We start from the raw sequence: 24,841 nt of genomic DNA on the forward strand, positions 1-24,841 counted from the left end.
CCCCTTTCCTGGAAAACTCATAAAACATCCACCCCTTGTCTAGCATATAATTAAAAATAACCACAAAAATAGCCAACCAGTAGCCGTTTGGGCTGCTTTTCCTGTGGAGTAGCACTTTTTTATTCCTTTACTTTCCTAATAAACTTGCTTTCACTTTACTCTATGGACTTGCCCTGAATTCAATCTTGTGTGAGGTCCAAGAACCCCTTCTTGGGGTCTGGATCAGGAGCTCTTTCAGGTAACAAATTCGTCACTGAATACTGTCCAAGTTGTTTTAGTCAACAATACTTGGAGCACCAGAATCCCTGGCTGATTTCTGCCTATGATACACAAAATCATGTGATATGGTTGTTGTTTTAAGCTGCCAGGTTCTGGAGTAATTTTTTTTTTACATAGCAATAAATACTTGGAACATTTCCCATTAAAAATGTTATATAACCTTTTTAAAAAGATTTAGTGCAAGTCTCAAAAAAAAAAAAGTGCATGTAATTAACAAAAAACATTCTCTTAGCCTGCAGTTGAAATCAGTCTGTGTGCCTAAGAGTCATTTGTATCAGTAGGACCAACAGTCCAGTCCCTGACATTCTGTGCTTGGGAAATGTTTGCTGACTAGTAAATGCATACTTCTAACATGATTTTAGGCTCCCATGATAAAAATCAGGGACCTAAAAAAAATAAGTAGCAAATCACAGAATGTAATCCCAAAATGAACCAGGGAGAAAAGAAAAATAGAGGACTCCAGAAAGATAAAAACTATATGTTACTATTATAATTCCTCTACAACATTTTCTTATTCCAAGAATGATATTCAAAGGACAGTCGTTCAATAAGTATTTATTGAATGCATTCTATTCACTAAAAGATATTTCTTTTGGGGTGAAGGGAGTGTTGAGGGTATAAATACATGCCAAATAGAAATTGCAGCATGTATAAAGGTTCAGAAGTCAGACCATCAAAGGACTGTGAGTTATTCAGCATAGCAAAGCTTGCAGGAGGCAGTTGTACTTAGGGAGATGATGAGAGACCAAGTGAAAGAAGTAAACAGAGGGATGAAAATCCCATGTTAAGAAATTTGAATATTGTTCCAGGAACAATGGGAGACATGGGGGGTTTCATAGAGGCGATTCGCTCAGAATTGCATTACAGAAAAATCTCTTCAGTTGCTAACTGGAGCACTAAACTGATGATCCCAACCCAAAGCAATAAATCAGATAGATGTGGATGGTCTGGTGCAGGTGACTGGCAGTGGAAGATAAGACCAAATTTTAATTATACTCAAGATCAAAAGGTCTTGGTGACTGTCTGGATATGGGGCAAAAGCAAGAGGGAAAAGGCCAAGTTAACCCCCAGGGATATGGCTCAAAAGTTAAAGAAAACTAGATGTGAACGAGGGTAAAGAGGAAGATGTGGTGGCAAGTTCACAAGTCCAGCTCTATAAATGAGAGCTCCCGCTGCATCTGGCAATCTGCCATTCTGCCTTTACAGTGGTTCCAGAAACCACATTAAAACAATATGGATTTAGAAGTTGTTAGCCCATGCTGCGAGCGGAAGGTTTAGGAATAAATCAATGCAGCAACCTAGTACTGCTGAATCATATTCATCACAGCATCATGATGGGCATAGAGGCAATTTCTAAAGAAACCATTCTCCCCACCTCTGAATCTTTACAGTGAACTATAAATAACTTGCATAGGTAGTAGAAAGAAAGCAGAAACAGTGAGATGTACATTAGTGAAAGAAAATCAATTTAATCTTTGTGTTCAGGAAATGGCAGGATTTTAGTTTAAAATACTTAATTCAAAGCAGCTTAACTTTTCGTACAGGAAGAAGACCATTAATCCAAGCTATGAGACACTGGTCTTATCCTACTCCCTTACCAGCACATTGCCTCTAACTGTGGAGGACTCAGTGGAGAAGCCCATAAATAACACTGTGTTTAACTAGATAAGAAACACTGAGTTAATGAAGGCATGAGATAAAAGCTATGGGGAGAGGACCCAGGACAGCACAGAACAATGAGAGTTCTGGTTCTAATGTCAACTAGCTAATTGACTCAAGGAAAGTAAAATCTCTACGGTTACATTTTCTCAAACATAAGTTCCACTTTTACAGTCTAAGTTTTTTTGAATCTGAATTATTTACAGGCCAAGATTCTAAAGATGGCCTTTACATTAATGAAGGGCTATTTATAGAAAGGAAAATAAAAATAATATTTTTGAGTGCTGACTATATGCCAGGAATTCTTCTAGGTTGTTAGTACATATTTCACTTTACTTAAAGCTTTCAATTAGTTCTGAGGAAACTTAAGATCAAGGATTTGCCCTTGGCTATAGAGTAAGCGGCTGAATTGGGATGTACAGGCAGTCCTACTGGATTCTGCATCACTTCTTGCTACCCACATTGTTTCTCCAAGGAGAATAGCCACCTACTGTTTTCCGAATTAAAATTCACAGCAAAAGAGGGATTGGGAATTGTTTTGTGGGGGCAGCAGGCCCAGTGCAGGGGTTTACATGTAGCAGGGGGAATCAAATTTTCAGACGGTAAAGTCTGTCAAGGGAAGGTATAGATAACTCTTGTTCTTGTGAAGATCTATAAAAACATGACATATTTTCACCTTTATAACGTGGTTTATATGTGATCCTTGCCCAGAGTAGGAGGAGAATTAGAACAGATATTTCAAAGGCCAAAACAACTTTATATTATTAATTGATTTCCCAGCGTTTAGTCTCTTGCCAAAGCCCTGTCACTGATAGAATAATGAGCACAAATAGTGATTCTAAAACACAGTTCTACATCTCTGAGCTAATTTGTGTAATATAATTCTTAAAATGATGTTCTTTTTACATTACAATGCTATAAAGATGAAATGTCTGATTCAATGAGGGTGTTGGCTTTGGGAATTCATTCTCAGGTGGATTAGCAGTTTGTAAACAGTTATTCACCTTCAGAAAGAGAAAGCCTTATTAAGCATGCCTTACATTTGACAGAAGTTTATTCTTTCCACAAACCAAATTCACGTAGCTTACTTCTAAGCTCCGGCTTTTCAAATTATCAGTAAAAATCACCTACTTTAAACTAATGAAGACTACTCTAAATGAGAAAAAACGCTGTTGCCAGGCAACAATAATGACATAGGGCTTCTTTTCTCTCTCACCAGATGGATGCTGTCACGCCATCTCTAGTTACACGTTGCTGAGATGACACTGTGTCTATATAACTGCTTTTTCCCCCATCACAACTTCTCATGCTAAATTTACCAAAAAATATCTTTTCTATGAATGAAAGAAAAAAAATGTATTTCTGACCATTAAATTGTGAAAAACAAAGACATATCAGACAGTAGTTAAGTCATTCATATTACTGAAAGATTATTTGCATTCTACTATTTGAAAGTAGCCTAGGGTATCTCCTGGGCAACCCAGTTCATGGGTCCAGGTTTTGCCAGTTCAGTACAACCCAGCTCTTTGAGTTCTAAGGTTTGCATTTCACACTAGTTCAATCCATTATCTTTGAAACACAGACATGTACTTTAAAGAAACCCTCCCACCATAGCGCAATTTTGATAGAATCAGAAATTACTGAGTAAAATACAGAAGCAGAGAATAACAAGTAGTTAAAAAGCAAAATCCAGAAGGCAGCATTTGATAGCACATGGAAATATTTTGCTCCCTGATCTGCAGACAGAGGAATATTTGCTAATGGCTATTGGTACCCAAACCACAGGAAACAGGTTTTTAAATAATTCAAGATGGAGTCCTCAAGTCACCAAGAATGTACTTTCTTCATTGTCACATCAGCCATATAGGCCTCTTATGCCTAGGTATGCCTAGGAATGTATTTTGCAATAAACATACAAGATTTTGCACAGGACACAAGCTAAGTAAATTCAAAGAAAGTCGCACATCTAACACACAGTTGTAAAATGTTTTAAAAAGTGAAAAAAAATAACAAGAGGCATAATGTTCTCAATGCTGATTCCAGGGATATAAAATTCCCTATTATAGCCTAAATATAGAGAACTGCAGGCTGACAGATTAAATCCATCTGCAATTCAATATATCAACATGGACACATGAAAGAAAAATGTCTGAAAATTCAGGAGGAACAATGGAAGAGGATGATCAAGGAAATAAAGTGACTTAGACGTTAATACCTTACCTATCAAATCCTCAAATCCTAGTTAAGTGTTTTACAATGTGTTTACTTAGGAGGAATGAGACATGGCTGTAGTTGTGCCTGTAACATTTCCCACAGAGATCTCTGTTATCAAACTCTTAGTAATTATTCTATTTTGTGGTTTTGATTTTTGTAAATAGAATATACTGCTGTCTTAAACAATTTCTGGGCTAGTGAATCTTCTCCAGAAGAATAAGGATTAAATTTGATCAACCTCGTCAACTTTGGTAGTCAAAAGTCTTGCCTCAGTTGTCTGCTGTCAGGAATTCTAACTTGCCAAGCTATGCAAAAATAAGAAATCATATCAAGCAGCCCTGACACATTTTAATAACACAGTATTAGGGTATGTGTACCCTTAGAATCAATAGTTTAGATTTAGGAGCTGGCATGACTGAAGTTTGCAGGAGCCTTTGGGTCCACTTTAACAAAATCCAGAATTATCAGATTATTCCCCAAAGGAGGAAGAGTTAGGCTGTATATAGACTATAGTTACTTCAGAACTGCAGTTGCAATTAAAACTGAAGCAGTTCAATCAATTATAGAGTGAAATACTCAGATTACACCAAGAGAGAAGAACTCCACAAAGATGGCTCAAGGCAGATAAAGTAAGATCAAACATTTCAGTCATCACCAATGTCTCGGTTCATTAGATGACTACTGTTTTCTCATTGAAATTCCTCCTTAGAGTTTAACAAATTCTGTGAATTATCTAAGAATTTTATTCCTCCATTAAAGTGATGAAAACAAACAAACAAAATCACCTAGTGCTGCTCAAGTTGGTGGTCATTACTTCATTTCAACTATGTCATCAATACCTGGACATAAGGACACTTGAAACACTTTCAATATAAGCTCTAGATCTTCTGATGGTAAGTACACATATAGTGTCCTGTCAACAGGTAAAAATAATCTGAATTTTGTTGAACTAAACCCTTCACTAAGTTGTCCCTTATAAAAGCCATTGTGGAAGTTGAGTATTCTATCTTTGTAGCTGTCATGAATTAACTGAGTGATAACAAGAGAAAGAACAAAGCGTTTTTATCTAGGATTAAATAACATTAAACATTGGGACTCCAGGATGTTTTGTTACAATCATTTCTAAACCAATACCATATCTTATAGCAAATAGGAATGAATGAAGGAAAGAAGAAATAAAAGAAGAGAGGGAGGGAACAAGGGTGGAAGAGAGGTAAGGAGGAAAGAAGGAAGGAAGAGAGCGAGGGGGGAGGGAGGAAGGGAGGGGAGGAAGGGAGGGAAGGAAGGAAGAAGAGGAGGAAGGAAAGATAGAAAAATATAGATCTACTGTGTTTAGGATTTAATAGTAAGTCTCTGAACTTTAACAAATCTTTTTTTCGTACTAGCTCATTTACTCATAAAAACAATAATTCCTTTACAGTGATCTTAAATCACAAGAAAAAAAAATCCTGCAAAGGCCACCACGCACTGCACTGACAGTTCTTTTCTTCTAAAATTGTGCTTCCTGTCTGACCTCTGTAACAATACAGTGTTTCATTTGGGGATCGTACAGCTGAGGATAAGGAAGTTCTGGCTGTTCATTTCTTTTTTTGGCACATGGATTACCATATTTTAATGAAACCATTATATTTTTGTTTTGCCTTTTTAAATTATGATTGTAAAACTTCTGTTTCTCTATCTCTGGGTAAAAAATAAAATGAAAAATTCGGTCAATAATCTAGATGTTTTTAATCTTTTTATGGATGAGTTACTGTGAAGATAATACATCTGGGTGAATGACAATTTGGCTTTTATACAGATTTAGAAACAAATAGAGACAACTCTCCTCTCTAAACTTGACAAGACCAATTTCCTTCATGAGGGCATTAAATATTTACATTATTATACTCCGAAGCAAGAGATTCATGCTTCAGTGGTGCTGAACAGCAACAATTCTTTATTAAAATGTTCCTATGCGGGGTGAAGGGTGCTAATCTGTGCTTGTATTTTCTACAGATTAGTTCTCAATTTAGATTATTAGATATTATTTGAATCAGATATAAAAGAATGCCTTTTTCATGAAATAAAGAGGATGTTAGTCACTAATATCAGTTGGTACTAATACAAGTTGCACTAGAGTAACAATAATAATGTGTGATGGTTAATTTTAGGTGTCAACTTGACTGTATTAAGAAATACCTAGCAATCTGGTAAAGCATTATTTTTGGTTGTGTCTGTGAAGATGTTTCCAGAAGAGACTAATATGTGAGTCTGAGCAGACAAGATGAGGAGATCTTTCCTCAGTGCGAGTGGGCACCATCCAAGCAGGCAGGACCAGAAAGAACAAGAACAGAGGAAAGGTGAATGTGTGCATCCAACTGCTGAAGTTGGAATACACTCTTCTTCTCCCATCCCTGGACAACAACTCCAGGCTCCCCCATCTTTGGAGTCCAGAACTTGTACAAGGGGCTCCCTGAGTTCTCAAGGCTTTGGTCTTAAACTAAGAGTGACATCATTCATTGGCTTCCCTCATTCTGAGGCCTTTGGACTTGGACTGAGCCATGCTACCAGAATTCCAGCGTCTCCAGTTTGCAGATGGCCTATTACAGGACTTCTCAGCCTCTGTAATCATGTCAGCCAATCTCTCTAAAAAGTATCCTCTCATATATCTGTATCTATATCTACAAATTCTGTCTCTGTGGAGAACCCTGATTAACAAAACATGCTCATATAAAGGAATTGACTGCAGAGTCCCTTCTTACAACTCAACTCACAGGAACTACTTAATTTTTATTCATATGTTTTCGTTACTTAAAATATCCCTTACTAATTTCAAATTACACATCACAGTTTCTAAGCAGCTCATTTGTACACATGTATCAATGTAATCAGAGAGCAAATTCATGAATTATTCATATACATATGAATTTATATGAAAGGCTCATAAAAGTGTGCAAGTATGTAAAAAATATCAACTTCTAAGTCAATAACAAGAAAAAGGGACCCTGTAGAAAACTTGAAATTTGAAATAAAGCAAAGTATTATTTGGTTAAAGCTAACCTTCTCTTAAACATTAACATGTGTTTCCTAGCATACTTCTTGGGGAAATGTACCACCACCTATTTGACATACAAAACTAGGAAACTCATGAATGCACTTGAAATACCAGATGTTTTTCTTTTTGTAAGATTTCATAATAACTCATAACATACTTGCCCTTTCCCCCGGAATCAAACATCAATTTGATAGCACCTTAAGAATAGTTGAAATTTTATTTTATTTTATTTTTATTTACTTATTTATTTATTTTTTTGAGACAGAGTCTCGCTCTATCACCCAGGCTGGAGTGCAGTGGCGCGATCTCGGCTCACTGCAAGCTCCACTTCCCGGGTTCATGCCATTCTCCTAGCTCAGCCTCCCGAGTAGTTGGGATTACATGCACCCACTACCACACCTGGCTAATTTGTTTGTATTTTTAGTAGAGACGGGGTTTCACCATGTTGGTCAGGCTGGTCTCTAACTCCTGACCTCGTGATCTGCCCACCTTGGCCTCCCAAAGTGCTGGGATTGCAGGCTTGAACCACCACGCCCAGCCCTTCAGTATCATTTTATAACTACTTATCACAACATACAACTTTAAAAATGATAAATTGATTTTTTTCTATGCAAATGAATAGAGATCCTAACTAGTTTCCTGTTAGTAGCCAACCTCTGCATTACCTATAATGAAATTATTTTACAAAGCACAGAATGATCTAGCGATCTAGCTACTAGCTACCTATCTACCCATCCAAATATATTTGTGTAGTTTAATAGGACAGAATACCAAACAAAGGCTGTAAAAACAAACGGGATGAGGACAATGGAAATGGAAAGAATCATTCATTTTATTAGTAAAATCCACATGTTTTTCATGGCAATTAACAGTCACTCCAACCTGATTACAGTGACAGCACATTGACACAATGTAGCTATTAATTCCCTTGGAACAATGCATTAAAGAAAAATTGCAAATTGTCATGGAACTCAGTATCCACCAGGGACCTCATATGCTTCTGTCACAGGCTTCAGTGACCTTTTTTCTAAGCCTGAATATACTAACTACATACATCCACACAGGCTATTATGTACAAAGGTGTCCATAGAAAAAGTAAAAGAATTTTATAATTTTATTTGTGAATGTGCTAGTTTTCTTCAGTGAGTTTTGGCACAGTCGCCTTGAAGAGGGAAAAACAAAACTCTTCTGCAAGTATTTGTATCAGGTCACGTTTGTGTGGGAAGTAGTCCCCCATTTTGACCAGATAAGAGAAATTATCTTAAAGGTGACAAAACATTTTCCAGTTCATGACCAAGAAAATAACTGTTAAAACTTTCCTGGCTAATAGGGGACACATAAATACTATAAACATTCTTCTTGCAGATGCAATATCTTCACTTGTTTTTATGTATTTCCACACATAGCATTGATTGTTCTCGAAATTCATTCTTATACTTTGTATTTTCTAAAGAGTTACAAATCTGAGTTTAAATAATTTTCCCATTAGTAAATAAAACTGGAGGGAATAGAAAGCTTCTTTCTGATTTTCATCTTATGTAAGGAAAGTGTCCTCTGCTCCGATTATTCATTTTATATTTCATATTACAAAGGATGTAGAAAACATTTTTTCTTTTTTAGACAGACTCTTGGTCTGTTGTCCAGGCTGGAGTGCAATGATAGGATCTTGGCTCACTGCAACCTCCTCCTCCCGGGTTCAAGCAATTCTCAGCCTGCCGAGTAGCTGAGATTACAGGCATGATCCATCACGCCCGGCTAATTTTTTGTATTTTAAGTAGAGATGGGGTTTCACCATGTTGGCCAGGCTAGTCTCTAACTCCTGACCTCAAGTGATCTCAAGTGATCTGCCTGTTTTTGCCTCCCAAAGTGCAGGAATTATAGGCATGAGCCACCGTGCCCAGCCAGAAAACACATTTTTAAAGAACAATATTCAAGGACATAATATAAAAAGTATAATTTGTCACAATCAGAAATTTCTGAAGTATCAAACACTGAATTTGAGGCCTAGTCATTCAGTTAATCTTTTACATGAAAATCATTTCTACAATCAGAGCTAATTTTTTACAAAGTAATCTTACTAATTTTTAACCCAAATTTGATATTCTGCCCCAGATGCAGAGAAGATGAGAATACTGAAAATATGTATATAAAAAGGTTGATCTAATTCATTGAACTAAGTGGGACTGAAATAAAATATGTACATAGGAAGGTTGTAGGGGTCCCATGGATCATAGCTACTTTCGGTGAGTCAAATTTTTTTAAATCTCTGTACTTTGTGAGGAAGTAAATGGCTTCTAGACAATGTACCCATTCTCATATATATAGCCATCCCTCAAAAGAAGAAGCAGAAAGAGTTATTGTGGTGGTGGTTGTCTGCTTATTCCAAAGTTTGTAGTTGATCCATTTAATATAAAAATTTGTTTCCCAGGGAACACTTAGAGGGAGGACTATCGAGAATAAACAAAATAAATTAAATGAATAAATTACATATGTAATGACAATTGTTTTGAAGAAAAATAAATTTCTCTGCCTTTAATGCTAGGCAGAATATATTAGATATTATAGAACACAAGAAGGTGGCCAGAGAGTCCTACGAGAGGAACAGGGCTTCATAAAAGGACTCTGGGAGCAGTGTGCAGGGTGTATCAAAAAGCAGGGAGAACAGAGATGAGTGATTAGGAAACTTTAAATCAGGACAGAGGATAATGCAGCTGCCAGAGCTCAAAGGCAAGAGGAATACTGAAGGTGGAATGAACCCAACAGACACTTCAAAGGAAAGTCTGAGACTTAGTAACTTACCAGATATAAGAAACAAAGAAGAGAAGATAAAGAGGTCTTTAGTGCTTTATACCTAGGTACCAAGAGAATGGTGGCATCAATGTCACTTATGAAGACATTATTAATAACACAACAATAAAAAAATGCTTATTTTTACTGAAACCTGAACCACTCGAATCCTGAGTTTGTGTCTGATCTGCTGGTCATAGCTCAAAAGTTTCCTCTAATCCTTGCAGCCTTTTGGAACATTTCTTTAATATTTATGTACATACTAGGAAAATGCTCACCAGTTTGCCACCAATGGTCTAAGACAGGTACTCTGAAGACATTTTTGGACCATTCCAGGGTCTCTACATCACATCGTTCTCCAGCCACAAATAATGTTTTGAACCTGAATATGAGACAGTGAATTCAAATTATTCCTGGAAAATAAATCTAAATAATTGTATTTACATTTTAAAAACATTGGTTAACCACACTCATTATGTCAGAGGAATACAGCAATATAACCAATACATCAGACTGTATAATGATGAGAGTCATTTCTTGTTTGGGCCCAAATGTAACCAAACACACATCACAGAATTGGAATGAGGTACTTCCAAAGTAGAATTCAGAGCTAGTGCTTTTCAGTTTTTAAAAGAGCAATTGAGTTGATCTCTGTAATCGATCTGTCATGTTCATCTAATGATCAAAGATAAAATATATTTCACCTTGACATTGTCCCTGCTAATTTTAGCTCCAAATTTGATTGCTATATTCTAAGTAAGGATATACACAAAAAATACATATGTAAGTATCGGCTAAGGCAGCAAATATTCTTATAAATATGAATTTGTTCCTTCTTGTGAGTTCCTCTGATAAAGATTACTCTGATTTCAAGTATGTATTTTTCCTATTCCAAGGACATATGTAGGAGAAATAGCTGGTGAAGAAGTAAATGCCATTGTGGCCTTGGAAGTCAAAAAGGTTCTTCAATCAAAAGGAATACAAGAGTACTAAAAGATGAAGGAGAATAACCATCTTTGGCAGAACCATACCGCAGAATGGAAAAAATGAAACAGAAAAATACAATGGTGTTGACCCCATTAGTGGTTCATTGAGAGCATGGGTGTTTGTGTTTTTTTTTTTTTTTCATTTTCAAATGCCCTCAAGACCTGTTTATATGTATATAAAAAGTGTGTGTGTGTGTGTGTGTGTGAAGAATTAATTCATTTATCATCAAAGTAAAACACAAACAGTTGACAAACAAAAACCTGTCTACTGACCCTGAACAATGTACTATATTTTACTATTCCCTTAATTTTTCATATCATTTCATAAAGATTCATGGAGATTCAAATACTTCCACTCCTATGTTCCAATAACATTCTGTTTCTGTCTTTGCTATAAACATATATCTCATTCTAGAATTCTTTTGTTTTTGTCTATTTCCCACACTGCACTATGAGCTCCTTAGGAATATGTATTTTTACAACCCCAAGACCAATCAAAGTACATGAAATATTTAGGTATTTAAACATTTCTAGATGCTCAGAATGATAAAGTACAGAGGAGAGGAGTTAGCAAAATTAACACCAGTTTGACTTATTCTTCTAAGTGAAAGAAGGGTCATGTTGGTTTCTTAGAGTGTGGAAATTGAGAAAAAAAGAACAGTGACCTGAGGAAAGCAAAATTCTAGAATTACTATTCTAGGATATTTTCAGTGCACAACATAAATGTGAAAAGACTTGAGAACAGCCAGTTGTTTTTTAAGGACTCAATCAGTGACCTGGGAGGCTAAGCAGGGGTAGCACAGATTGGGGTGTGATACAAGGGATGGGAAATCGATGCTGGAAAAGCTGTCTGTAAACTCTAGACTAGGTGGGAATTATAGGAAGGCAAGGCAGTAATAACCAGAATAAAAGAAAAATACAAGGAAAAATGAGAGGTAAATGACTAGAAGTCACATTAGAAAAAGTTTGATGAAAATGAAGGCAAGGTGAGAAAAATAGGGTGTCATTGTAGACAGAAGGCAATTTCAAACTTAGAGATCTTGAAAATGTGTCTGTTCTGAAGGATGATAGTGTTTATGGTAGCTGAGAAGGTCTAACAGTGAAAGACACAGAGGGAAATAAGAGTATTTTGATAGAAGGATTCTCTTCAAGACAGTATTAAAAATCACTCAAGGATCATAGCAGTGGAGAGTAAAAAGAAAGTCTGTGACTTCTTGATTAAAGAGGCTAACGGGAGGTCTGAAGAGTGGGGAGAGAGTATTACAAAGGGATAGCATGAACTTCAATAGAAGATGGGCCACAAAACAAATAAAATTTTCAAGTTCTCATGTTACCAATTTTATTTTAACATCTTCCCCAACTTTTATAGATAATCTTGGCCCTGAAGGTGCATTTGACCGCAATAGTGAGAAGAAAGTAACAGTTTAATCATTCTACAGAAAATAGAGGTTTTAAATAGATATTGAAAATACACAATAATTAATTTCTGAGTATAAATGCATCACTGATAAATGATGTCTATATGTGAAGTGCAATCACCTAGAATTATTCATGGTAATTTTCATCTATAGAAGATGATACTTTATAAGGGTGTCAAAAGAGGTTTTAGCTAAATTGTGATAAAACATCCAATGTGCTGTTACTAATCCACATTTGTTTTCTGAGAAAATACAAAAAAACACATCATCTGCTAATATAAAGATATTCAGAGAATAAAATTATCTTATTACATTTTATTTTTTTGCAGTAATGTAGTTGGAGCCATGAGGATGAACTAAATTGGTGATATAGTTAGGATCTCTGTTCCCTCCAAATCTCATGTTGAAATGTGATCCCCCAGTGTTGAAGGTGGGGCCTAGTGGAGAGGCTTGGTGTCCTCCCCATGGTAATAAGTGAGTTCTCACTTACTCTACTTGTTCACATGATAGCTGGTTTAAAGAGCCAGGCACCTCCTCTCCTCCCTCTTGCTTCCTCTCTCGCTATGTGAGATGCCTGCTCTCCTTGAGCCTTCCACCGTGATTGTAGGCTTTCTGAGGGCTCACCAGAAGCAGATGTGGCATTGTGCTTCTTGTACAGTCTGCAGACCCATGAGCCGAAATAAATTTATTTTCTTTATAAATTATCCAGCCTCAGGTATTCCCTTACAACAATGCAAAATGGGCTAAAATAATTGGTATGGTCCAATGGAAATATAATGTGAGCTACAAATCCAAAAAATATATCTAGTTTAAAATTTTCTAGTAGCCACATTCAGAGAAAAAAAAAGAACAAGGTCAAATTAGTTCTAATAACATATTTTATTAAAATACATCTATCCAAAATGTTATTATTTCAACATGCAATGAATATAAAAATTACTGGTGAGACATCTTCCAGTCTTTTTTAAATACCAAATCTCAAACTGGACTTGCCACATTTCAAGAGCTCAATAGCCACGTGAGGGTATTTCAAGAGTTCAATAACCACATGAGGCCAGAGGCTACCATATGGGACAGTGTAGAAGTAGACCATGACTTTCTGAAGAAGCAACAGAATTCTTACACTGGCTTGGATGAAGAAAAATTTTAATTTAATACTATACACTCAATTCCTGCTCAAATCATTGTGCTAATAATTTATTCTGACATGGATCCGTATGCATGCATATGTGTGGGTATGCAAGCATATGCGTGGGTATGCAAGTGTCACAGAATGCAGCTAAGACAATCTATTACTTAATGTTTTATAAGTAAACTGTTACCTCAACAGATTTCCAAAATTTAGAGTATGATTGGTTTAATAATTAGGCATCGTTACAGTGCCGCACATAATGGTACAATCCACTGTCAAAAATAATATTTGAGTAGCTGCCCACTGGTATATTTCTCAACTGCGTATTCAAAATTATCTATCTTTAGCAGAATAAATGCCAAAGGTAAAATTTACATGTCCTGATATAGACACAGAAGCATCATTTTAAATTTCAGATAAGAGAATAACCTATTACTAGTCTTTGTTAAGAAATTATTTGAATAATTTTTGTGAGTACCCTCTAACAGTATGCAATGCTGCTAGGGTAATCTTTAAACCTTTGAGAACAAGGAAGGGGGATAAAAAGTAAGGAAGAAAATGGGAGAGCAAGGAAGAGAATGAATAAGTGGCAGAGACTAGGAAAAAAAAGCACACAATTTTTTTGACAAATTACATATGCATTTGCAATTTGAGATAAAATTTAAGTAATCAAATGTATATATTTCTAATTTGAGATTAAAATTTTATGATCAAAAATGACCTCATCTGAGGGAACTGTTATAGCAGAATGAAAAAATTATTTAAACATTAAATTATTAAAAGTAGGTTAAAGTATAACAAAGATTAGTGTAAAGTTTTTATGTTTAAAATGAGGTTGATACACCTATAACTTTAAATGCTATGTAAAAACAAGACAAAATGAAAAATATAAAGGCCATAATGTTGATAATCCTAGGACTGAAAAGTAGGGCCATGTTTTTAATCATATGTTTTTCAAACACTTTTCTGATATTTTAGAAAACTTCTGTGATGAAAGACATTATACATTTAGATAACACATTAAGATTTATAAAATGATAGGTTTGGCTGATCCCTGCAGTGTAGGCAAAGAGCAACCAAAACGAATAATTTTACAGGTCTTAATATCGCATTTCCAATGCCTGTTAAGCCATAAATTAGTTTAAAGAAATCTAGATCGTTCAAATGCCCATGTCTTTGGCTTATATATGAAACTAGAGATTGAGAACTTCAAAAATATTAACTATTAAAAACGTGATGTACAACATTGTCAATTAAAAATTTAAAATACAGATTTTTAGCAAACTCAGGGACACCTGATATCTTTATATTACCAGCATTTTTGCAAGTTGTAGTTTTTTTACTATCCCCCATCCTCTACCACATAAACGACAATTAATCTAAGTAATTGATTATAATAATAAACCATGCATTAGCATTGAGCTCTTATCTGATGGCAAATTTCACTATTATATATTTTAAAACTTAGTATTTATTACTATGTTTTTGTAGTATATTCCTATTGCTTTTGTTCCTAAACTTGTTTACTGTTCTTTTTAATATCATTATTATAGCAATCGTCATGCTGGCACTAATAAATTGAAAGGTACAATATTCCACAATGGATGATAAAAGTAGTTTCGTCTCTGAAAGTCAGAAAAATCTCTTCCATTTCCATTAAAATCACTTCACTATTTATTGAATGCAAAGGAAAAATTGTGAGATCATTAGTGGTTTAGAAAAATGTCAAAGTCTTTAATATGGATGACTTCTTTCCCTAAATATGGTAGAAAATATCCATTTATTTTTGTATTAAAATTCCTCAAACTATCAAAAAGTTATTGTTATTTTATCAATTACAGACTGCTAATTGTATAATACTAATGAACATAAACAGAATACAAATCTAAATAAAATTTAGGAATAAGATATAATTAATGAAACAATATAATATCATAAATATTTAATCAAATATAATTTAACTCTCAATTCCTTTTAGTAAACAAAACTACACTAAGTGATTTGCCCTTTTTGTAACCATGATAATAATTGAAACAACAAATCTTAGTATAAATCTATATTTTATAGTTATCTTAGGCATCACGTATCTTCTTATTGTTTCAAGAAGTATAGCAGTTTGTAAAAAAAAAAAAAAAAGAATAGTAACCTTTTCAACAGCTAAATTCCTCATTAATGACCTTGACATTATTTTATTAATAATACAAAGGAATAAATGCCTACAGTGGAAAATTCAAAAATATATTTTGTGTAAATATACATTTTACAAAAGTTAAAATTAGACATTTTCGTAGAGTAATTTGGGCCCTCTGGATGGTAAATTTACCTAAGTTAATTATATATGTTCTAGATCTGACTGTACAATATAGTAGCTACTAGCCACATGTGGCCATTTAAAATTTAAATTAGTTAAAATTAAAAAAAAAAACTTACAATATAAATTTCTCAGTAATACTAACCCAATTCAAGAGTTTAATAATCACATGTGCCTATCATATTGTAGAGATTGGTTTTTTGGAGAATGCTGTCATAGATTATTATTGACTATTAAATGTGTAGATAATTTCTGATGATGGTAACACATGGAAAGATTTATCTACTTTAAAATCTGTAATACTATAAACTAAACAAAATAATATTCAGAATAGAAAAAAAGGAGAGGAGAGAAAATGAATGGGCATAAGACCTATGCACCTTTCCCCAATTTTATATAAAATTGAACACAAGACTAAAATAAAGCTGAAAATTAAGCAAAAGGGAAATAGAAAAATGATAATGTTGTCAAATTAATTTTGGTCCAAAATAGAAATGAATAATAAGCTAAAGACAAATCTGATGAAGAATTTTCAGGGAATAAAGTGAGGGAAAAAAAATAAAAAATAAAAGTGAATATTTCCTTCAAGGTCCATAAACTACCAAACAAGCAAAAATTACTCTTCACTCATGCCAACAGATGTTAAATAAAAATAGATTATTTCAGTGATGCCCCATCGACTTCTGGTTCACACGACAGATTATCATTATTTTTTGCCATCAATATACCTGTGGTTATCTTCCTTTTCCCTACATTCAATTTTATTCTATTTGCTCCCCATTAGAATTCACTTTTAAAATGTAAAGATGCTAGGGTTAATATTACACATGTATTTGACTCTTCTGTCAATGGCTGACTAGAATTTTGCCCAACAATTTCTCCTCTCTTTCTCATCTCTCTCTCTCTCTCCCTTTTTCAAGTACGACCCTCTATCTCTCTCTTTTTCTCAAGTACAACCAAACAAGCTGGAAAAAATATAAAAATGAAATACCTTTTGAATACATCAGAGAACTCAAAGGCAATAGCACTTAAGGCATCAAAAGGCCGAAAAGAAAAATGTAGAGAGACATAAGACTGATTGTCTTGCTGCTTTCCTTCTTGGGACACTTGCTAATTGGAAACAGTAATTGGAGGGCTGAGAAAGTGAACAAAAACTATGTGGCTGACTGACAGGCATTGAAACTAAATGGTAAATCCAGTCATAATAATTTCTTGGGAAAGGAAAATCGAAGATTAAAACTCACAATGGAAAAAAAGTGACATAAAACATCCAGGTATTCAGTTTGCACACCTGGAGAGGTATACCTAATGAGGTAAACTGGAAAGAAACCAACCCTCTCAAATATTGGAGCCTAGCTTCAAATCAGCTCCATTCCTAATTGAATAGAAGTGTTCTTCCCTTAAGACAATTGCCTGTCAGAATAATAATCACTCTGTGGGGATATTAAAACATCTGGTATCTCAATATAGCTATTTTCTTTTTTCTTTTTTTTTTTTTTTCCGAGATGGAGTCTTGCTTTGTCGCCCAGGCTGCAGTGCAAGAGCATGATCTCGGCTTACTGTAACCTTGCTCCTGGATTCAAGCCATTCTCCTGCCTCAGCCTCCGAGTAGCTGGGGTTACAGGCATCCGCCCCCATGCCTGGCTAATTTTTTGTATTTTTAGTAGAGATGGGGGTTCACTATGTTGGCCAGGCTGGTCTCGAACTCCTGACCTCGTGATCCACCCACCTCGGCCTCCCAAAGTTCTGGGATTACAGGCGTGAGCCACCGGGCCCGGCCAAAATAGCTATTTTCTTATAACAGTGATATAATGGAAGACAAGACCATATGATTAAACTCTCAAGAGAACAAAGAGACATTAGAAAGACACATATAAAATCAGTTATTTTTACTATAGACTTAAATATAACTCGGATGAATATGTTCAGGAAATATATGTAGAATATTAGCAGAGAACTGGAAATTATAATAAAGAATCAAATGAAAATATTTAAACTGAAAAATGTTAAGAAATTATAAACTCAATGAAAGTTTAGATACAACTAGAGGTTACAATAAAATCATCTAACTGCAACTGTGAATAAAAAGCAGAAAAATTATCAAATAGAGCCTATGAAATATAGGTGATATGGTAAAAAGTTCTAACATATGTGTCATTAAAGTATAAAAGTTTAAGAAGGGAAAATAAAGTAGAAGAAGTATTTGAAGAGACGGAAAAGTTTCGAAAATAAGTGAAAGATATCAAGCCACAGATTTAAGAAGCAGTCTGCATCACAGGAAATTGAATTCATAACTTAAAAACCTTCCCATAATGTTACTTCTGGCCCAGAGGGTTTTATTTGATTTTTAAATACTTCAAAACATTTAAATAAAATTAATTGTACATAAAATCTTCCAGATAATAGTGGGGAAAAAGACTTCCATGCCCATTTTATGAGACAAGCAGCAAAACCCTGAAACCAAAACCAGTAAGAGTATAAGAAAGGAAAATAAGAGATCAGTCTTGACTAAAAATCTAGATTTTAAAGAAACCTCCAAAAATAGAAAGGAAGGGGGGAATAACAAGTGGAGCATAGAAGATTTTTAGGGCAGGTAAAACCATGCTATAATGATGGATACATGTCATAACACTTTTGTTAAACTTCATAGAATGTTCAATACCAAGAATGAAAATATATTTAAATTATGGATTCTGGATGATAATGAAGTATCAATAGAGGTTCATCAATTTTAAAGGAGATACAGCCCTAATGTGAGATGTTCATAGTGGGGGAGGCTGTGCATGTATGAAAACATAAGATATATAGAAGCTCCGAACTTTCCACAAGATTTTGCCGTGATCTAAAATTGCTCTAAAAACAAGGTCTACCAAAAAAAAATCTTCAACAAAATGTCAGCAAATTAAATTCAGCTATGTTTAAAAAGCATAATATATTAACCAAGACGTATTTATTTCAAGATTTTTAAGAATTATTTGACACTTAAAAAAAATCAGTCACTATAATTCACCACATTAACTCCTAATAGAATAAGAGGGGGAAAAGTCATATGGTCATCAGAAGATGAAGAAAAAACATAGATAAAATCCCAAACACCAAAAATAGAAACTTTGTTAATTTGATAGCTTTTCTTCAAACAAATAATATGTTAATAACAAAAAACGCTAAAATCATTTTCCTTAAAAACGAATATTGAAAGCTTTCTTCCTGGTAATCTGGATGAGACAAAAATGAGCTTTACCACCAATTCTATTAAATACTTTACTGGAGGATCCTAGGAATAAAGTAAGAAAAAGAAATAAATGGCATAAAAGAAGAAATAAAATTGATACTTTTCTCAAACTACATGACTCTGTACATAATACAATCATACATACATACATTAAAACTACTACAATTAATAAGTGACTTGGAGAAGATCTTCAGAAAGTAGGTCATACAAAAACAGTTACATGTTGTTATATCAGGACCAAACAATGCAAATGTAAACAATACCATTGACCATAGCACAAAAATAAAATTTCTTAAATATAAAAAGACATGCAAGATTTTCACACAGTAAGCCAAAAATAGTTATGAGAGAAATTAAAGTCCTAAATAAACAAAGCGATATACATGTTAACATGGACATTTTCACTGTATCAATCTGTAAACTCAATGTAAACTCTCTCTCTCTCTCTCTATGTTTTTGTGTTTGAAACCGCTAGGCTGATACTAAAATCTGCTTAGAAATAAAACGGGCCAAGAATATTCAAAACAAATTTGAAAAAGAACAAGCTTGATATATTAATAGTAGATAAAGATCTGTTATAAATCTATAGTGATAAAGACAATGTAAGAGTAATGTGAATACAGACAAGTAGGCCGATGGAACAGAATAGAATCAAGAAACCGGGTATTTGTAGGCACTGTCGTGACAAAAGTGTTGCTGCAAAGCAGTGAGAAAAGGACGGTCATTTAAATAAATAGAAATTGATCAAATGGATATACATAAGGAAAAAAAAAAAACTCAGCCTCTTACTTCATGTCATACATACAAATCTATTCCAGATAGATTATAGTTGTAAGTATGAAAGGTAAAATGAACAATAAAATGTCTAGAAAATGAAATACAGGAAAAACACCTATGTCTTAAGACTTGAAAAGCAGTAATCAAAAAGAAAACTATTGATAAGAAGGCACATCTTTTTATCAGAAGTCACCATTGTGATGGTAAAAGGAAAATTTAAGTCAGAAGTTAGAGAAGATTGTTTATAATACATACAAGTCAGTAAAGGACTTGGATCCAAAATAAAGTATGAAAAACTCCTACAAATTAACAAGAAAGAGAAAATAAAATTTGCAAAAGACTTGAATTAGCATGTTATAAAAGAGGATCTTTCAATGGCCAAAAAATTATTAAAAGGTGATCAATCTCATTAATAACTTTGACATGCAAATTAAATGATAATGAGATATCACTACATGACAATCAGAATGGCCAGAATTTAAAATACTGAAAATATCATGTTCTGGTGAAGACATGGAAACTCTAGAACAATCACACACTGCAAGTGAGTGTGTAAATTGGTGAATAACCTTGCAAAACTGTTTGACATACCCTGTAATGTAGCCATTATACCTTAGTTATATATGCTCAACAGCAATATATGTGTATGGACACCAAAAATACATGTATTATTAATGCTCCAACTGTATAAGAGTCAAAAAATTAGAAACAATCAAAAAAGCATTCAACTGCTGATCTGATAGAGAATAAAATGGTGGTTACCAGAAGCTAGGGTGGTTGGAGAGGGAGAGAGTAATTGGGAGGTATTGGCCAAAGGCTACAAAATTTCCGTTAAATAGGGGGAATGACTCCAAGATGACTTGGGAATAACATCATAACTAAAGTTAATATATTCTTTTTGAAAATTGCTAAGAGAATAAATGTAAAGTGTTCTCACCACAAAAATGGTAACTATGTGAGGTAATGCAAGTGTTAATTAGCTAGGTATAGTCATTCCACAATGTATCTATACTTTGGAATTGAACATCATGTTGTACAGAGTAAATGTATAACTGTATCTGCCAACTTAAAAAATAAAATTAAAAATTATTTCAACTGCAAAATAGGTAAATAAACTGAAATATTCATGAAGAGTGATCTAATCAGCAATCAAAATGCAAGAACCACTTTGACGCGCAACCTTACGGATGAAGTTCAAGGCATTAAGTAAATGAAAAAGAAGCCAGGTATCAAAGAATACATTCTGTATGATTCCATTTATATCAAGTTCAAAAAAACAAGCAAAACTAACATACAGTGATACAGGTCAGGATAAGGCATATTTTGGGGAAGCCAAGAAGAGATAATGGTTGGGAAAGGACAAAAGAGAGGGCTTCTGGGATGCAGGATATGTGCTATTTCTTGATCTGGATGTGTTCAATGGATGTGTTCACTTTGTAGTAATTATAATTTTAAAATTCTGATTTATGTTCTTTTCTGTAAGTATACCTCAATAAAAGTTAAAATATAAATGTATGCATAGTTCCCTATTAAATTACTTCTACTTCATATGAAATATTTTTTAAAGCAATGACATAAACTCGAAGCCATAAATATTATTTTGATATAATATATGAAAATTCTCATATTCCTAAGGCTAGATCAGTTTCATTATTTACTAACCTGTCAGAGATCTATATCATCTTTAAATTTTTAGGTTTGTTCAATAACAACACTTTTCAATATCTTTTACCAATCATATCACAGAAGAGATACTCTGAATATCTCTAAATTCAAAAAATGCTAAATAAAAAAGTATGTTTTTTTAGCCAGTGAATATAATTTACTTCCCTTTAGAGGTATCCTATTCTCAAATTCGCTTAGCAATAATGTCATCCTTCTAATTTGCTTTCCTGCTTTCTACATCATTAGAGGATTTAAAATCATTCCAGATTTGGGCACATTCATATTTATGTAGCCTCAGGCTTACCTGCGTAACCTTGAGTCATACATACACAAATCAGATAGCAACCATTTCTCTATTAACAGCCTCAACTTGCTTTCTCAATTTAATAAAAAACTCCCTCCTAAACTGAAATTTTTATTCTAAGCGCCAGAGGGATAAAAATAAACTCAAACAACCCTTGTTGCTTTAAAATATAGGAAACAGATACAGGTAATGCTTTTCTAATTTGTATAAATTAAAATGTTTTATTTTTTCACAAAATCGGTTTATGTTATTTACTTGTCTGATTTGACAACTGTTGTGATAATTGGTAGTTATATGAAAAAAATGATTTAGTAATAGTGAAAGCTGGATATTTGAAATGCTTATATGCAACTCCACCACAAACTCAGACAGCCAGACATACAGGCATTGACATTTTATCATTCTAACAGGAGTGTTAGCTCTGAATATGAGCTCATATTTGTGCAGTAGATAAGACACAGGTATCTCCAAGAGCTTTTAGAAATAAATATTGGTAATTTTATGTTAAAAAAATGCATATTTTGACATCAGAAACAAGTTGTGCATCAGGAGGAGCATGAAAATCTAGAGATTTTGTATGCAACAGAAGTTAAGTTTTTATCGGCTTAAAAAAGTACATTGTATCTGTAAGATTGTAACCAAGGAGCAGATTGTTTAATTTCCATGTAATTGTATGATTTTCAGAGAGCTTCTTGATATTAATCTCTATTTTTATTTCATTGTGGTCTGAGAGTGTCACTGGTATGTTTTTTTTTAATTTGTTGAGAATTGCTTTATGGCTGAGCACATGGTCGATTTTAGAGCATTTCTCATATGCAAATGAGAAGAATGAATATTCTGTTGTTGTTGGGTGGAGTGTTCTGTGGATGTCTGTTAGGTCCATTTGATTGAGTGTTGAGTCCCAAATATCTTTGTTAGTTTTTTGCCTCAATGATCTGTTGAATACTGTCAGTGTGGTCCTGATGTCTCCCACTATTATTCTGTGTTTACCTAAGTCTCTTTGTTCTTCACTTTGTTGACATACTTAATTTGGACTATAATTTTTCATTTTGTCTGTATACATGCATTCAAATATTGCCCCTTCATTTAACCCATTCCTCTATTTTCAAAAGACAGATGCTAGTATACCTGTATCTATCTATCTGTGCATTTTAAGTCAGAATTGGCATTTTAGCTTTTAAGGAAAATATAACAAGAGTGATTCTAAAAAGAAATATTTTGGTAATATTTGAACTGAAATTAACATGATATAATATTTTAAAATCTCTAAGCAGAGTTAAAATTCCAACTATTTCAAAATTATATTTAGACAAGTTATTCTTAATAACACTCTGAATCTTTTGGCTCTTCCTATAAGAGTATTGTAGTACCAGAAAAAAATATAATGTTCACTTATTCATTTTGATTGCACTTTCTAATGTCATTTGCCCTGTGCATCCCAGTCACCTTGTCAGAGAGTACTGCTTCCCCAAAGCTGCCCCAGGGTCCTGTTGACGGATTGCTCTAATTGCAGTTGGTGCTGTAAACAAGGCAGCTACTCCATGCTCTGCAAGCACACGGAAATAAGCGCCAGCATCTGGTGTTCCCACAGGCTTCCCCTACAATGAGATTCATTTAAAATGTCACTGGGTAAAATGTCTCATATTTCACTGACAGTTCAATAGTTATAGATTTAACACAACAATATTAATAATATGGGGTTTTCAACAAATCTTAGTTTTAAAATATTTCCATGTTCTATCATAAATAAAGCAAACCAAATACCCAGGCATAAGAGAGACTGTTTGCTCCATTATAGTATCCTAAAACCTTTCAAATTACCATTTTTTCCTCATCAAGTTTTGAAAAATAAAGAATTAAAAATACATATCACATTCAAATTAAGAACATAAAACATTCCCGTATTTGCCAAAAAAAACTATATACGGTTGTTATGAATTTTGAACTTTAATGTATTTTTCATCACTATTAAAAATGACAACAGTATTTCTCAAAACATTTGAGAAAAAAGAAAAATATGAAAAAGCAGTGATTCCTGAGCAATGACCTTTTCAGTTAAATGTCTCATTCCAAGAAAAGTAACTCCTATGAATTAAAAATAATCCAATAAGATGTGCCAAAGTGCATGTTTTCCACAGACTCAAAATAACATTGTATATGTTCAATGGAAAATCATGCATAAAAATCTCACAATTTGGCAAGCCATACAATTCAAAAGACAAAGAAAGGTTTAGTTGATGTTTCTGAAAAGTGGAAAATAGGCAAGTTACTGAAATAAGTCAGTAACTCTCCAAACATTCTGACTAACCCATAAAACTTATCTTGGCCAAGCCACATCCCCTTCTTCCGTAATCAATCCTCATCACTGCTACCTCTTCCTGTGTTTCTAAAGCAAGATGCCTGGAATGTTAATATATGTTTTGGATATATATATATATATCCAAAACCCGTTTGTGGAAGTTGGAGGTAAACAAATGGCAACAGGGTTTTCTAATCTTAGATCATTTCTTGAAACCTTAAAAGGGTTAAGATGTATTACTAATTTCTACAAGAAGGGTAACTGTATCTAATATTTCCTAAACCTCCATGATTAAATTCTCGATCTCAGTTGCCCACGAAACTCTGCAAGTGACATGCAGGAAACACTGAACTAAGGTAAAAAGAGCAAAGGATTTGCTAGTAGCAAACTCGACAATGTCCCCAAACAGGGAATAACAAAAAAATGATGATATCATGACAGTTAGACCTATTAATTTTTTCTTAATTTAGAAAAAGGAATGGACTATAAATGAGGTATAAGATAGTTGTCCGAGGCGGGCGGATCACGAGGTCAGGAGATCGAGACCACGGTGAAACCCCGTCTCTACTAAAAATACAAAAAATTAGCCAGGCGTGGTGGCGGGCGCCTGTAGTCCCAGCTACTCGGAGAGGCTGAGGCAGGAGAATGGCGTGAACCCGGGAGGCGGAGCTTGCAGTGAGCCGAGATTGCGCCACTGCACTCCAGCCTGGGCGACAGAGCGAGACTCTGTCTCAAAAAAAAAAA

General features: G+C 34.1%; 1 protein-coding gene across 1 annotated transcript in view; it reads right to left on the minus strand.

The window, feature by feature from the left end:
• ACSS3 (acyl-CoA synthetase short chain family member 3) overlaps positions 1-24,841 on the minus strand; it is a 165,512-nt gene that overhangs the window by 43,476 nt on the left and 97,195 nt on the right. Inside the window, exons 8-9 of the mRNA XM_003259596.4 lie at positions 23,245-23,396; positions 10,252-10,355 (exon numbers count right to left, since the gene is read on the minus strand). Of these exons, the coding sequence (XP_003259644.1) occupies positions 10,252-10,355; positions 23,245-23,396 (256 nt within the window). The remainder of the gene's footprint in view (positions 1-10,251; positions 10,356-23,244; positions 23,397-24,841) is intronic.

Source organism: Nomascus leucogenys, chromosome 10 (assembly GCF_006542625.1).
Source record: "Nomascus leucogenys isolate Asia chromosome 10, Asia_NLE_v1, whole genome shotgun sequence".
Taxonomy (NCBI): Eukaryota; Metazoa; Chordata; class Mammalia; order Primates; family Hylobatidae; genus Nomascus; species Nomascus leucogenys.